Source organism: Amyelois transitella, chromosome 11 (assembly GCF_032362555.1).
Source record: "Amyelois transitella isolate CPQ chromosome 11, ilAmyTran1.1, whole genome shotgun sequence".
NCBI lineage: Eukaryota > Metazoa > Arthropoda > Insecta > Lepidoptera > Pyralidae > Amyelois > Amyelois transitella.
In genome coordinates this window covers 9,864,127-9,878,804 of record NC_083514.1, presented here as the reverse complement: position 1 = coordinate 9,878,804, position 14,678 = coordinate 9,864,127, and the positions used below count along the sequence as shown (strand labels likewise).

The 14,678-nt window shown below is 39.4% G+C and overlaps 2 protein-coding genes across 6 annotated transcripts in view; one reads left to right on the top strand and one right to left on the bottom strand.

The window, feature by feature from the left end:
• Window positions 1–14,678, top strand: part of LOC106133288 (pre-mRNA-splicing factor ATP-dependent RNA helicase PRP16) — a 93,175-nt gene that overhangs the window by 76,897 nt on the left and 1,600 nt on the right. For all 5 annotated transcript variants that reach the window (XM_013332958.2, XM_060946557.1, XM_060946558.1 and 2 more), the window contains 8 exons: window positions 5,768–5,851; window positions 7,108–7,258; window positions 8,516–8,613; window positions 9,615–9,842; window positions 10,459–10,630; window positions 13,093–13,234; window positions 13,685–13,845; window positions 14,395–14,635. In XM_013332958.2, the coding sequence (XP_013188412.2) occupies window positions 5,768–5,851; window positions 7,108–7,258; window positions 8,516–8,613; window positions 9,615–9,842; window positions 10,459–10,630; window positions 13,093–13,234; window positions 13,685–13,845; window positions 14,395–14,635 (1,277 nt within the window). The remainder of the gene's footprint in view (window positions 1–5,767; window positions 5,852–7,107; window positions 7,259–8,515; window positions 8,614–9,614; window positions 9,843–10,458; window positions 10,631–13,092; window positions 13,235–13,684; window positions 13,846–14,394; window positions 14,636–14,678) is intronic.
• Window positions 409–1,807, bottom strand: LOC132902271 (uncharacterized). Its single transcript, XM_060946688.1, has one exon. It carries the CDS (start codon window positions 1,803–1,805, stop codon window positions 630–632), a length of 1,176 nt encoding a protein of 391 aa, XP_060802671.1. The 5' UTR covers window positions 1,806–1,807; the 3' UTR covers window positions 409–629.

Genomic DNA, 14,678 nt, shown 5'->3' with positions numbered 1-14,678 from the left:
CTGCTTGGTGTTAAGTGACCCTGCATTATAGAGAGCTAACTTGAATTTTTTGGGCTCAAACACTGTGATGATAAACAACAACAAGTCCACGTGAGATTAGGTATGATATAATATAATATTGTAAGATATATACATATGCACAATTAAATAAAGTAATTAATAAAATGTAACATGTTATGAATAGGATCGCAAATATGTATTTAATTTTGTTTTGCTGCAGCACACCAATGAAAAATAATACAATGATAAAATGAATTCCAAAAACAAAGGCATACTTATGAAATTTAATTACAGTAAATTTGAGGGTAAATAGCTCTGACGCTGGAATTGACGAAAAGTATAATATGCAATTTAACATAAGAAAAATTAAAAGCAATAAGCCAGGCCATGCTTTTTCAACATAAGCAAAAAGAAGTTCACCTTTGGTCAAGAAGCAAACTACATACAAACAACATACTACAATAAATACAACTCTATATGAATCTAAGTCAATAGACATTGCATTGGAACTGTGAAAACCCGGTAATTTAAAGTAAAGCATTTTTAGATATACAAAATAAAAACCAAAATCTAAAGTAAATAATAGAGAATAACAGAAATTCACTGAATAAGACCCAACAAACAAATTTTTATTGACCAGTAGAACAAACGACGCCCAGTCCAAAAACACCATTAAGATCCTGATCATTACGAATACGGATGCGAGGCGAGTCCGGTGCCTGGTGTTGCCGAACGTAGATACGGCCTTCTCTTGTCCAGGCAAAACGCCACTTGTATTGCGTGGCAAGTTCACGAGCTCGACGAAATAGGTGACGGTTGACTTTTGTCAGCCGTTCATTGATGAAGAATCGGCGGGCAGGCCCAGGGAGTCCAGTGCCCTCAGTCGTAGCGCCGCGGCGCACGCGCGCCGCCCGAATGAGCTCGTCGCGAAGCGCCCGGCGGGCCAGCCGCACGACGACCGGCCGCGGACCCTGCCCGCCCGCCGGCACCGCCGCCGCCGCACCAGACCGCGCGACCAGAGGCCCTACACGGGACACGCTCACCAGATCCTCGCTCTTCAGCTTCACACCCAGCTTATCTGCCAGCGTTATCGCGATATGTTGTAGACTCTCCCCTGGCTGTTCCACTATGCATGTCATCTCCACATCATTGAGCAGGAGGTCCTGATCTCGCTCGTTGAGCTCAGCCTTCAGGTTAGCAATCGATTCTTTGAGAGACTGCTCGACATCGGTCGCCACAAAAGGCCGTGCTTCAGTCTGCAACTTCATCTGCTGTTCGAGACTATCCACCCGCGCTTGAAGCTGTTCATACCTTTTGTCACTTTCATCCAGCCTCAGGTTAACTTTGGTCAAAGACTCGGTGAGGATTTCGCTAAGCCTTCTATCAGCGGCCCTATCCTCTCTATACTCGTCTCTGAACTGGCGCAGCTCGTAAAGCAGCGCCTGGACGTCGGTTATCTCCATTGTCTCATTTAGAGCTGTGGTGTTCAGCTCGGACACAGGTAACGATATGGAGACATCCCCTGCGTGGTCGGAGGGACTCAGCGCCGCGGCGCCCCGGCGCAGTGTGACACCCTCAGTCGCACCGCGGACTGGAGTGTTGCTGTTGTCTGCGCGGGGCTGCCTGCAGACGCATAATGGGCATTTCCACGCTGTTCTGTGTTCAGCTGTCAGAGTATTAAAGAACCGCTGTTCCGAGACGTTCGCGCAAGTGAGATCATAGTCCTGTTTGCAAATACTACAAGTAAGAAATTGTCGGCTATCAATGTTTTTTAAGCATCCGGCACACCTTCTGCTTAGCTCCATCTTACAAAACGTATAGAAAAAAAAAAATATGAATATAATTGGAAAACACAAAAAAAGTGTAATAAAAAAAAAAGTTTTTTATAAAAAATGGAAAACACAACAAAATGTGTGATTAAGAGAAAAAAAAAAAAAAAACAATTATATTATATGCCGCACCGAGATTTGAACACGGGCACTGCGAATCGACCCTGCGAGGTTTCCCACTGAGCCAAAGTTGGTATACGCAGTTTGACGAAATTAAAATATATAATGAAAGTTGTTTATTGTCACCAAGATTAGTGAGTCATGAACTCGATGACTATTTATTTTTGTAACCGACTGACCCGCACATAAAAGTAGTTTGCTATGTTCACTAGGTAATTTATTATTCACCGTAAATATTTAGTTATTGTACATTATTTAAATTCAATGTCACTAATCGCTCGCCCGATCACTGAGCTTCAAAACAATACAACTTTTGCACGTAAAAACACTGTATTTATACAAGATAATGATTTTAAACGGCGGGAGCTTCTTTAACACAACCGGTTCGAATAAGTTCGCACGCGCGCCACCCCAATATGGTCACGTCTATATCTCTTGTCGGGTAGACAGAGCCAACAGTCTTGAAAAGACTGATAGGCCACTCTCAGCTATTTGGTTTAATGATAGAATTGAGATCCAAATAGTGACAGGTTGCTAACCCATCGCCTAAAAAAAGAATCCCAAGTTTGTAAGCCTATCCCTTAGTCGCCTTTTACGACATCCATAGGAAAGAGATGGAGTGGTCCTGTTCTTTTTTGTACAGGTGCCGGGAACCACACGAAACAGAGAAATTAATTTAATGATAATCTCGCAGAACCTAATGTTCTAAAAAAAATTTTGATATGGCTTTACTGTCAAACATCATAAGTAAATTCAATTAAAGGTAGACAATATTATTATATATTGGTTGAAAGCATGAGCACAATATATAGAACTAGAGGCCGCCCGCGACTTCGTCCGCATGGAAACCCTATCAATCCCGCGGGAACTCCGGGATAAAAAGTAGCCTATATGTTGTTCTGGGTCTTCAGGCATAAATACCAATTTTCATCGTAATCGGTTCAGTAGTTTTTGCGTGAAAGAGTAACAAACATCCATACTGACATCCTGACATACTCACAAACTTTCGCATTTATAATATTAGTAGAATATACCCGAGTTCTGGTATAAATAATAAAATATCAATCTATCACATCATAAGTAAATTGAATTATCTATAGATAGACAAAAATTTTGTCTTAAACTCTTGTAAAACTTAATTGAATCGTAGCTCTGGGTCACCCCAAGGGCGCATTCTGTGAACTTTGTTCGCTTGATGGAGGCTTTAACGTTTGGATTATTTAACGTGAAACACATACAGATTTTTATCGAAATCTTTTCATCATTTATCTTGTCTGGAATTTTCTGGAAGGGATTTCTTTATAAATAAGCAGAATGATGTATTACAATTTCTTTTGTTTATCAATCTTATATGTTTTCTGTGTATGTATCTATAGAATTGGCAAATGAAATAAATAGGTAAATAAAAGATTTTTCGGAAGTGATTTCTGGTCATCTGGCAGAGACATCAGTCATGTGTGTGTTATTTCATGAATTCGAAATAAAATAAACGTACCTTGAAAAAAAAACCCGACGAGCTTGCATCAAAACATGACATGAAACATGAATCAATAGAAGTATCAAAAGACGTAATTACATATCAAGTGGGAATATGCAGTCTCTGCAAACCCATCCGGTGTAAAAGACGTTATCATTTCTATCTACACAATAAGCAATTTAGCCATCGGTGTTTTACATACATTCATATGGTCACGTCTATATCCCTTGAGGGGTAGACAGAGCCAACAGTCTTGAAAAGACTGAATGGCCACGTTCAGCTATTTGGCTTAAAGCCCATCGCCTAAAAAAGAATCCCAAGTTTGTAAGCCTATCCCTTAGTCGCCTTTTACGACATCCATGGGAAAGAGATGGAGTGGTCCTATTCCTTTTTGTATTGGTGCCAGGAACCACACGGCACTGTGTGGTCAGTGTTTTCGAGGATTGATAAAGTTACATTTGTACCAAAATGTTCCTAATGGAACAAACGCTATGTGGCTTTTTTAGGTATATATATAATTGATGTTATGTAATTTCATATGTCGCATTTAGTATGTTATTTTCGTTAGTATATTGAACTTCAAGACAAAATGTATGACAATAGTATGTTCTGCATGTTCAAAGTTTAACACGAGATGTTCATGTTTACATTTCTTCAGGTACATGACTAAAGTTCAAATTATTTCATTTGAACTTTGTTATTTACACTTTTATTTAAAACAATAGTTATGTCAAACATATTACTTTCAAAGATTTTTCTGTAAGAGTTCTTTTTGCGTTCTAGAATGTTTTTGTTTTATTTATTAGTTAAATTAGTTTGGTCATATTAATTTTTATTTTCATTTTTGATTTATTTTAGTTTTATTTATTCTAGAACAATGAAATAAAATACGACCTAGAAAAAAGAATAGGACTACTCCATCCACTCCACTCTTTCCCATGGACATCGTGAAAGGCGACTAAGGAATAGGCTTATATAATTGTAAATACTCTTTTAGGCCTTAAGCTAGCAACCTGTCACTATTTGAATCAATTTTATCATTAAGCCAAACAGCTGAACTTGGCCTTTCAGTCTTTTGATTACTGTTGGCTCTGTCTACCCCGCAAGAGATATAGACGTAATTATATGTAAAACCTAGTAAATATTATATCTTCTTGTCTGTTAAGGAATGCCTAACTTTCAAATCTAGTTACAAAGTTATCAATTAGATCTATATCAAATCTTTGAACTCACACAATTCTTTAAAACTGATATAATGTATTAAAGTTCGCCAACAATCTTATCTCAGTATGCTTACGTCAAAGTATGCAATCTGTTTGAGTCGCGTCCTCATTGTGACGAGTCATTTTGACGTCAAGTCGTAAACTGAGATTTAAGCCTGACTACACGGTATTTATATTAATGCTGTAACTAAATTACATGTTTATGTGAGATATAGGTACTCGTAATTTAGTTGAAGCAATGCGTCTGGGAAATTACCTCTACGTATGTGACTATTATGCTTGTTTATTTTTAGATTTAATTAGATAATATCTATATTATAATGCAATAGTTTAAACTATTATCGTTTAACCTATAGCAAATGTATTTTTTTTTCTTGAATTTATGTTACATTTATCATCACAAATCTTAAAATAAAGCTACCTATATGACAAGTACGAAAATAATTATTTTTGTATGCCTGATGGCGCAGTATAACAAGTTTATTTGTATTTAAATGTACCAATTTGTTACCTGTGTCGGACAAAAATAAATGAATTATGAATAATTCATATATATATATATATTAAAACCAAAATAAAAACACCCTTATAAAATTTGTTCACTTTACCTACCTTACCCACGACCGGGTTAGGACTTTGAGTCAGGATTGTAACAGTGTCTGAATTTCCCCATAATTTTCCAAAGGTGTCACCTTTTTGTCAGGAACGCCAGAAGCATCAGGAAATTCCATTAAATACTAAATATACTGTCCCTTTCATACATACATGCAAATAATCACGTCTCTATCCGTTGCGGGTAAGACAAGGCCAGCAATTTTGAAAAGACTAAAAGGCTACGTTCAGCTGCATGGCTTAATGATGGAATTGAGATTCAAATAGTGACATGTTATTAACTTATCAGCTATATTAAGAATCCCAAGTTTATTAGCCATTCCGTTAGTCACCTTTTAGGACTTTAATGAGAAAGATGTGGAGTAGTCCTATTTCCAAGGACTAGTCAATTTTTTTTATATTCTAACCTTTTTCACACCTCGCACGTATTGTCTTTATAAATCAAGGATAATACAATACAATAACAACATACAATGAAATCTTAAACTTTTTTTTTTTTTCATCAGGCGTTACAAATCCACCTGCAGCCGGATGACGGAGACATCCTGATCTTCATGCCTGGTCAGGAGGACATCGAGGTCACGTGCGAGGTTTGTTACAACATTCACGTCTATATCCGTTGCGGGGTAGACAGAGCCAACAGTATTGAAAGGCCACGATAAGCCATTCAGCTGAACGTGGCCTTTTTGAAATCTGTATACATACATATTATTACGTCTATATCCCTTGCGGGGTGGACAGAGCCAACAGTCTTGAAAAGACTGATAGGCCACGTTCAGCTTCTTGGCTTAATGAATAATAGAATGATCGAATTGAGATTAAAATAGTGACAAGTTGCTAGCCTGTCGCCTATAAGAAGGATCCCAAGTTTATTAGCCTTTTACGACATCCGTTGGTAAGAAGGTATTGAAAGTCCTATTCTATAGGGACCCACGGCACAACATTACAAGTAAAAAGTGTTGATAGCATCATCTATATAAAACTGTTCCGTTAGAGTTAGTTCCGTTTCCGTAACAAACAATGCATAGCCCAAGCCACTGGAGCTAGGCTAAAACAAAAAAAACTAAAAACTTGGAATTTAGGTTCCCTAAGTACTCTAGGCGTTATCAAGAGCGGGATTTCAAGGTGGATTGACGGGATTAAGGTGTGTCCTCTAGTATTGCTATAAGATTCTGCCAGTAATTTTCGAGACTATTGGCCATGTCTACCCCGCAAGGAATATAGACGTGACTATATATGTAAAAGGTGAACCCTAAATCTACTAAACCGATCCTTATAATATATTATTTTACTCGAAATATAAAAATTGAAAAGTCGTGAGGTTTTAATGATTTACTAGAGGCCACCCGAGACTTCTTCCGCTTTAAAATCCTATCAATACCGCGGGAATTCCGGGATTGAAAGTAGTGTGTTATTCTGGGTCTTCAGCTACCTACATACCAAATTTCATCGTAATCCGTTCAGTAGTTTTTGCGTGAAAGATTAACAAACATCCATACTGACATTCTGACATACAAACTTTCGCATTTATAATATACTAGCTGTTGCCCGCGACTTCGTCCGCGTAACCCACACTAAAAATAACGAAGTTTCATACAAACTTGCAACCACTATTTCACCCCCTTAGGAATAGAATTTCCAAAAATCCTTTCTTAGTGGATCCCTCCTAATTAAAATCTATCTTCCTGCCAAATTTCATCTTTATTGGCTCAGTAGATTTCGAGATTTCGTGATTCCTAAGTGAGTGTTTTTCGCTTTTATATACATATATAGATATATAGAATATAGATATATAGATTAGTAGGATTTCAAAATCAATTCTCAGTTAACTTTTCTCTTATTGCAGACATTGACAGAACGCTTAGCTGATTTAGACAGCGCCCCACCACTGACCGTGCTGCCGATCTATTCCCAGCTACCCGCAGATTTGCAGGCTAAGATCTTCCAGAGGGCGCCACCTGGCCAGAGGAAATGCATTGTCGCCACTAATATTGCTGGTAAGTTTGTGGCGTTTTAGTCAAACGACGCAGGTAACTGAAATGCTGTCAAAAACATACATAGATATAGTATCCCTTACGGGGTAGACAGAGCCAATAGTCCCGAAAAGACTGAATCTCCACATTCAGCTGCTCGGCTTAATGATGGAATTGAGATCCAAATAGTGACAGGTTGCTAGCCCATCCCCTAAAAAAAAGGGATCGCAATTTTATAAGCCCATCCCTTAGTCGCCATTCTTTTTTGCATTGGTGCCGGAAACCAAAGGTGAACTACCAGCGTTCATTTTTTTTTTGGACTTTCAAAACATAGTTTGTCTGAAGGGCGTTCACTATTACAGCGGGACAGTTTTAGGCGAGGGCTTGACGCTCCTCCTACAGCCTTTTCGGCGAAAGTGCGCAAGGGGCTCCCACGTGGGACGAACCTCGACCTTGGACTTTGCCTTTGAGCAATGCAAACTCGCGAGCGGATGCAACGCTCATAACCTTAGGAGTTCTATCTTGGCTAACCTATCTTGCCTTAAGGGCCTATCGTGTCGGCGTGAAGCGCCCTGGTACATTGCGGTACTTGGTGAACGCTACTGTTCCTACTTCTTCGCGGCCTGTTCCTGTGGGTGCGATGAGGGGGGCGGTATCGATAACCTTGCCTCCTAGCGGACGCAGGGTTATCGGGGGGAGATTGGCAACCGTGATGGAGTACCAGCGTTCAGCGTTGCGCGCGCTTTTATTGGGCTCCCGGGTGGGGAGGGGCGCCGGGGAGACCGAAGCGGCATGACGTCACATGTTGGTATTTCGCTTATGTAGAAATTTTGTATAAAGAGTGCCCCTGTTCCCGAGGGTATTTTATGAAATCCTTCATGAGAGACCTCACTGCTAATATTGCTGATACGTTAATCTGGTGGCTTCGCTGTTGTGTATGAATTTTGGGTAATGAAGGGTGTTCCCGCGAGAATTTGCCGAAATCGGTTCCTATTTTCCCTGAGGAAGGACATATAAATTTTAAGCTTTATACGACCAATCAATTCTGCTGTGCTATCAGTTACATTTTTCCTTTTTTTACCATAATTACTTATTTGCCAGAGTAAATTTGATTTATTAAGGTATTACCATATTATACATATGTATATAATAGGTACACATATATTATTTTATGTTTCTGTATTCAGTCTGATATAGCAGACGTGCAAAATAAAATTGTTTTTACACTTTAGCTGTAGACTTAATGAAGGCCCAATAATGATAATACACTTTTTATTCCAGAAACTTCCTTGACAGTGGACGGTATAATGTATGTCATCGACTCGGGATATTGCAAATTGAAAGTCTACAATCCAAGGATCGGCATGGACGCTTTGCAGGTATGTCATGTTATGGATTTACATACATAATATCACGTCTTTATCCCTTGCGGGGTAGGCAGAGCTTTAGAACCAAAAACCGCGAACTGAACCAAAATAGATTTTATCAAAACTTTATATTTCACAAAATACAAACACACATAAATTACGCCTCTTTCCCGGAGGTGTAGTGTAGGCAGAGATCACATCTATTCACTTGCCACGATCCCTGCACACTTCTTTTGCATAATCCACATTCATAACTCTCTTCATGCAAGCTCGGCGGTTTTGGTTTATTTCATAAAATACAAATCATTCAATGCATTGCAGTAATCGGGTAAAAAATCATTACTCTCCTTCAATTTTGGCGACTAAGTAATATGTCACCAACATTGATCTACTACTTGTCATAGGCCTCCCTTTTCTTAAGTATTTTTTTTATATACCTATTGCATAAAAAACTTATGCGATTCAATTATTATCAGCGAAAAACATATGAGCTTTATATCTAAACTGTATATATTTGACAACAATTTTAGGTACACTGAAGGTTCCCGAATGTTAGTTAATGCTGTCACTAACCAACCTTCGGAAGATCCATTGACAAAAACTACAAAAATTCCTCCGTCCCAGATCCGTGCCGTGTGGTTCTTGGCACCAATAGAAAAAAGAATAGGACCACTCCATCTCTCTCCCATGGATGTCGTAAAAGGCGACTAAGGGGTACGCTTATAAACTTGGGATTCTTCTTTTAAGCGATGGGCTAGCAACCTGTCGCTATTTGAATCTCAATTCTATCTTAAAGCCAAACAGCTAAACGTGGCCTATCGGTCTTTAAAAGACTGTTGGCTCTGTCTACCCCGCAATGGATATAGACGTGATTATATGTATGTATGTATGTATTTTCTCGTATCACAATACGAGAACAACTTCGTGAATCCGCTCTTAATCTTCCTCGTACTGATATTCAAAGAGTGTCGAGTAAACTATTACATTTATGTATGTATGTATGTATGTTCCAGATATATCCAGTGAGCCAGGCGAACGCCCGACAACGTGCAGGCCGAGCAGGGAGAACCGGGCCAGGCAGGGCCTTCTGCCTCTACACCCAGCGGCAGTACCAGCACGAGCTGCTGCCTTCCACCGTGCCCGAGATACAGAGGACCAATCTGGCCAACACCGTGTTGCTGCTGAAGTCATTGGGGGTTGAGGATTTGCTCGCGTTCCATTTTATGGATCCGCCACCGCAGGTGGGTGTTGTAGGGTTAAGGTTTTTTTTTTTTTTTTTTTTTTAAGTAACGGAACGTGTGAGCAATGGATGGATTGATAGTTTTTTTTTTTTAAGTAACGGAACGTGTGGCCTGTAGATAGATAGATAGTCTTAATTGCACCATAAGAGAAAGAAAAACTGAAAAAAAACGCAGGTAATGAGGTGCAAAGGCGGACTTATCGCTAAGGCAATCTCTTCCAGTCAACCTTAGGGTGGGTGGAAAGTCAATATTAAGGGATAGGATCTCCTTTTTTTTAGGATCAGGGAACCGGGGAGGGTGTAGGGTGTAACCGGGAACACGCAGAGATAAGAGACAGGAGATTAAGCGAACATACATACATATAATCACGTCTATATCCCCTGTGGGGTAGACAGAGCCAACTGTCTCGAAAATACCAATTGGCCACATAAAGTTTGACCTCTCGTCTTTTCAACAGACTTCACAAGAGGCGTAGGTTCTCAGTTCAATTTTTTGGCATATCTACGGTATTTATAATTTGATTTAAAGAATTAGCTTTTTAGTAAGTGTATATATTTTTTTTACATTTTTAATTATTTTAATTAAAATTATTTTTTTTTTGTTTTTTCGTTCACAGGACACAATTCTCAATTCTATGTACCAACTATGGATCCTCGGCGCTTTGGACGGCACGGGGGCGTTGACCCCGCTCGGCAGACAAATGGCCGAGTTCCCGTTGGACCCGCCGCAGTGCCACATGCTCATTGTGTCCGCCGAGATGGGGTGTAGCGCTGAAGTTCTCATCATCGGTACGAGTACAATCAAATATAATTATGTATTCTATTCCAGTTTGCTTCTCCATCGCATTGTTGCAAACTGTAAAGATAGATTTAAGCTTCTGAAATAAATTAAAAAAAAAATAGTTCCACATACATACATATGGTCACGTCTATATCCCTTGCGGGGTAGACAGAGCCAATAGTCTTGAAAAGACTGAATGGCCGCGCCGTGAATACCGCTGAATTGTGGATCCTCGGCGCTTTGGACGGCACGGGGGCGTTGACCCCGCTCGGCCGACAAATGGCCGAGTTCCCGTTGGACCCGCCGCAGTGCCACATGCTCATTGTGTCCGCCGAGATGGGGTGTAGCGCTGAAGTTCTCATCATTGGTACGGGTACAATTCAATCAAATAGGTATATATATTCTATTCCAGTTTGCTTCTCCATCGCATTGTTGCAAACTGTAAAGATAGATTTAAGCTTCTGAAATAAAAAAATAAAAAAGTTCCACATACATACATACATATACGGTCACTATATCCCTTGCGGGGTAGACAGAGCCAATAGTCTTGAAAAGACTGCATGACCGCGCCGTGAATACCGCTGAATTGTGGATCCTCGGCGCTTTGGACGGCACGGGGGCGTTGACCCCGCTCGGCCGACAAATGGCCGAGTTCCCGTTGGACCCGCCGCAGTGCCACATGCTCATTGTGTCCGCCGAGATGGGGTGTAGCGCTGAAGTTCTCATCATTGGTACGGGTACAATTCAATCAAATAGGTATATGTATTCTATTCCAGTTTGCTTCTCCATCGCATTGTTGCAAACTGTAAAGATAGATTTAAGCTTCTGAAATAAATAAAAAAATAATAATAGTTCCACATACATACATACATATGGTCACGTCTATATCCCTTGCGGGGTAGACAGAGCCAATAGTCTTGAAAAGACTGAATGGCCGCGCCGTGAATACCGCTGAATTGTGGATCCTCGGCGCTTTGGACGGCACGGGGGCGTTGACCCCGCTCGGCCGACAAATGGCCGAGTTCCCGTTGGACCCGCCGCAGTGCCACATGCTCATTGTGTCCGCCGAGATGGGGTGTAGCGCTGAAGTTCTCATCATTGGTATGGGTACAATTAAATCAACTATATATGTATTCTATTCCAGTTTGCTTTTCTATCGCATTGATGCAAACTGTAAAGATAGATTTAAGCTACTGAAATAAATAAAAAAAAAAATAGTTCCACATACATACATACATACATATGGTCACGTCTATATCCCTTGCGGGGTAGACAGAGCCAATAGTCTTGAAAAGACTGAATGGCCGCGCCGTGAATACCGCTGAATTGTGGATCCTCGGCGCTTTGGACGGCACGGGGGCGTTGACCCCGCTCGGCAGACAAATGGCCGAGTTCCCGTTGGACCCGCCGCAGTGCCACATGCTCATTGTGTCCGCCGAGATGGGGTGTAGCGCTGAAGTTCTCATCATTGGTACGGGTACAAACAAAGATATTCTAGTTCTTTTTACTACGCTTTTATGTTGTATGTATGTAACGGAATCTTTGAGCTTAATTTTCACTGGTTTCTAAACGTCTGATCAACTTGGAACTTTGCACACGTATCAAGGACCGATGACAATGCAATATTTTGATAAGAGTTTCTCATTATCCTTATTTATTTAATAGGGACACGACAGATTGATTCACAGAATTTGGAAGAAAAATTTGCCAAAAAACATGAACGTCAAGATGACGGAGCCATCTCGCAAAACACAAATATTGTCGAACCAGCCCTTAGTACCTGGTTTGTACCTTTTGGTACCTATATCAAAAAATTTTGTACCTCAAAGAATTGAAAAATATCGATTGTGATATGTGGTTCCTCCATCTTGACGTCAAAATGGAGACCTTCGTTTCTTATAAAAATATAATGTATACCGTCGAGATGACCACACGGACACTTAGTACCAGATTAGTACCTCCCAAGATCTTATCGCTATAATCGTTTTTTAAAGCAGTTTTTTAAGAAAATAATTAACAAAAAGAAAATGACAGAACTGCCTGTGATTAATTATAGCAAAATATATTAAACGAAAACTTTACTTCAAAATAGTTCTAGGCGTTTAGGATTTAGTACAAAAAATTATATTTATTAATTATTTAAAAGCATAATGCTAATGTTATGTGTCTCTATTTGAATCTCAATCCTATCATTAAGCCAAACAGCTGAACGTGGCCTATCAGTCTTTTAAGACTATTGGCTTTACACCGCAAGGGGTATAGACGTGTCATATGTATGTATGTCTGTATGAAAAAACTATAAGCATTCGTAAACTGTTACCCATGGTACTAAAACCAAATAAAGATCCATCAGTGCTGACATCTGGTATGTGACATTTTAAACAACCCTCATTGCAAAATGTTGCAACGAGGCTAAATCAATCAGTGAAATTTGTAAAAAAAAAAAATGTGACAAATATTCTTGTTTCAGTGTCAATGCTGTCGGTACCATCAGTGTTCTACAGACCGCAAGGCCGCGAGGAGGAAGCGGACTCTGTGAGAGAAAAGTTCCAAGTGCCTGAGTCTGATCATCTCACTCTGTTGCATTTGTATAACCAGTGGAAGTCTAACAAGTATGAATTTTTATTTTATCTTTTTCTAATTTAAGAACTGTTTAATGGTTCGTGTCGCGTTGTACAATTTTGTTCTATTCGCTACAGAACAGTTGAATGTAGAAAAAAATTAACTAGAATTGTATAAAATTCAATATATTTTGTGCTGGAGTCGGGTTGGCGCGATATACTTTTTTTAAAAGGTCTTCTACCTATAGATTGTATAACTGAGCAAAGCTATCAGATCTAGAGATATTTTCTAAATGAGACGATTGATTAGCTTCTAAAATATTTAAAACTATCAACCGTAAGATATAACAACCTTAGATTGTCTAAGCCGCTAGTGATTGTATTTCTAAATTTTTAATTCTTTGTAAATATTTCAAAATGAGCCTCAAAAACCTAAATGATTAGGTATTTTTATAAACAACCAATGACTTTTCTTTACTCACAAATAATTCAATTTCGCAGATACTCAAGCCAATGGTGCACAGAACATTTCGTTCACGGCAAAGCAATGCGGAAAGTACGCGAAGTCCGACAACAGTTGCGCGACATTCTGCAGCAACAACGACTGCCGCTGGTCTCCTGTGGGACTGACTGGGACACTGTTCGGAAGTGTATTTGTTCTGGTGAGATTTCAAATTATATATTTAATTGGTCAAAAATGTGACCCTTGGGGAACACCAAGTCTTGTTTAAAATTTACGTGATTTCATGTTTTTTAAAGTGTTATGAATCGTCTTTGTAATACGAAAATGCCATAATTTTTTAAAGCTGTCGTGTCAATGTTGTTATGAGAGAAATATAGATGAAATTTTGTATGGTAAACACAGTCAAAAGGTTTCGATAAGTCATAATAAAACTCAAATTGCATCTATTGCGAATCTTTACATACTTTGCGTGTCTCCATTCCATTGATTTCGTGTGTATGTATTTAAATCTATTCTATCTATTTAGTTCAGACACCAGTTTCTCGTAATCTTAACTTTGAACTTACTGCCTAAGATTTGAGAAAATAAAATATTTGATATATATTTTGATATAAATTACTTTTGAAGCGATAATAGAATACGACTTTATCTCCAAATATGTAATATATCCAATTCCAACCAACACATTTGTAGTTTCTTAAAATTTTTGGTTCAATTTCTTGAAAATTTGTTCCCCATTAATTTCCAGCGTACTTCCAACAAGCCGCTCGTCTGAAAGGCATCGGGGAATACGTGAACTGTCGCACCGGAATGCCTTGCCACCTCCATCCCACTTCGGCTTTATTCGGCCTCGGCTCGTCTCCGGACTACGTCGTGTACCACGAGCTGATGATGACCACGAAGGAGTACATGCATTGCGTCACGGCTGTGGATGGAAGATGGCTGGCCGAATTGGGGCCCATGTTCTTTTCGCTTAAAGAGACAAACAAGTGAGTGAACTTCTTGCTTTTTCTTATCTCTACCTATCTAGTT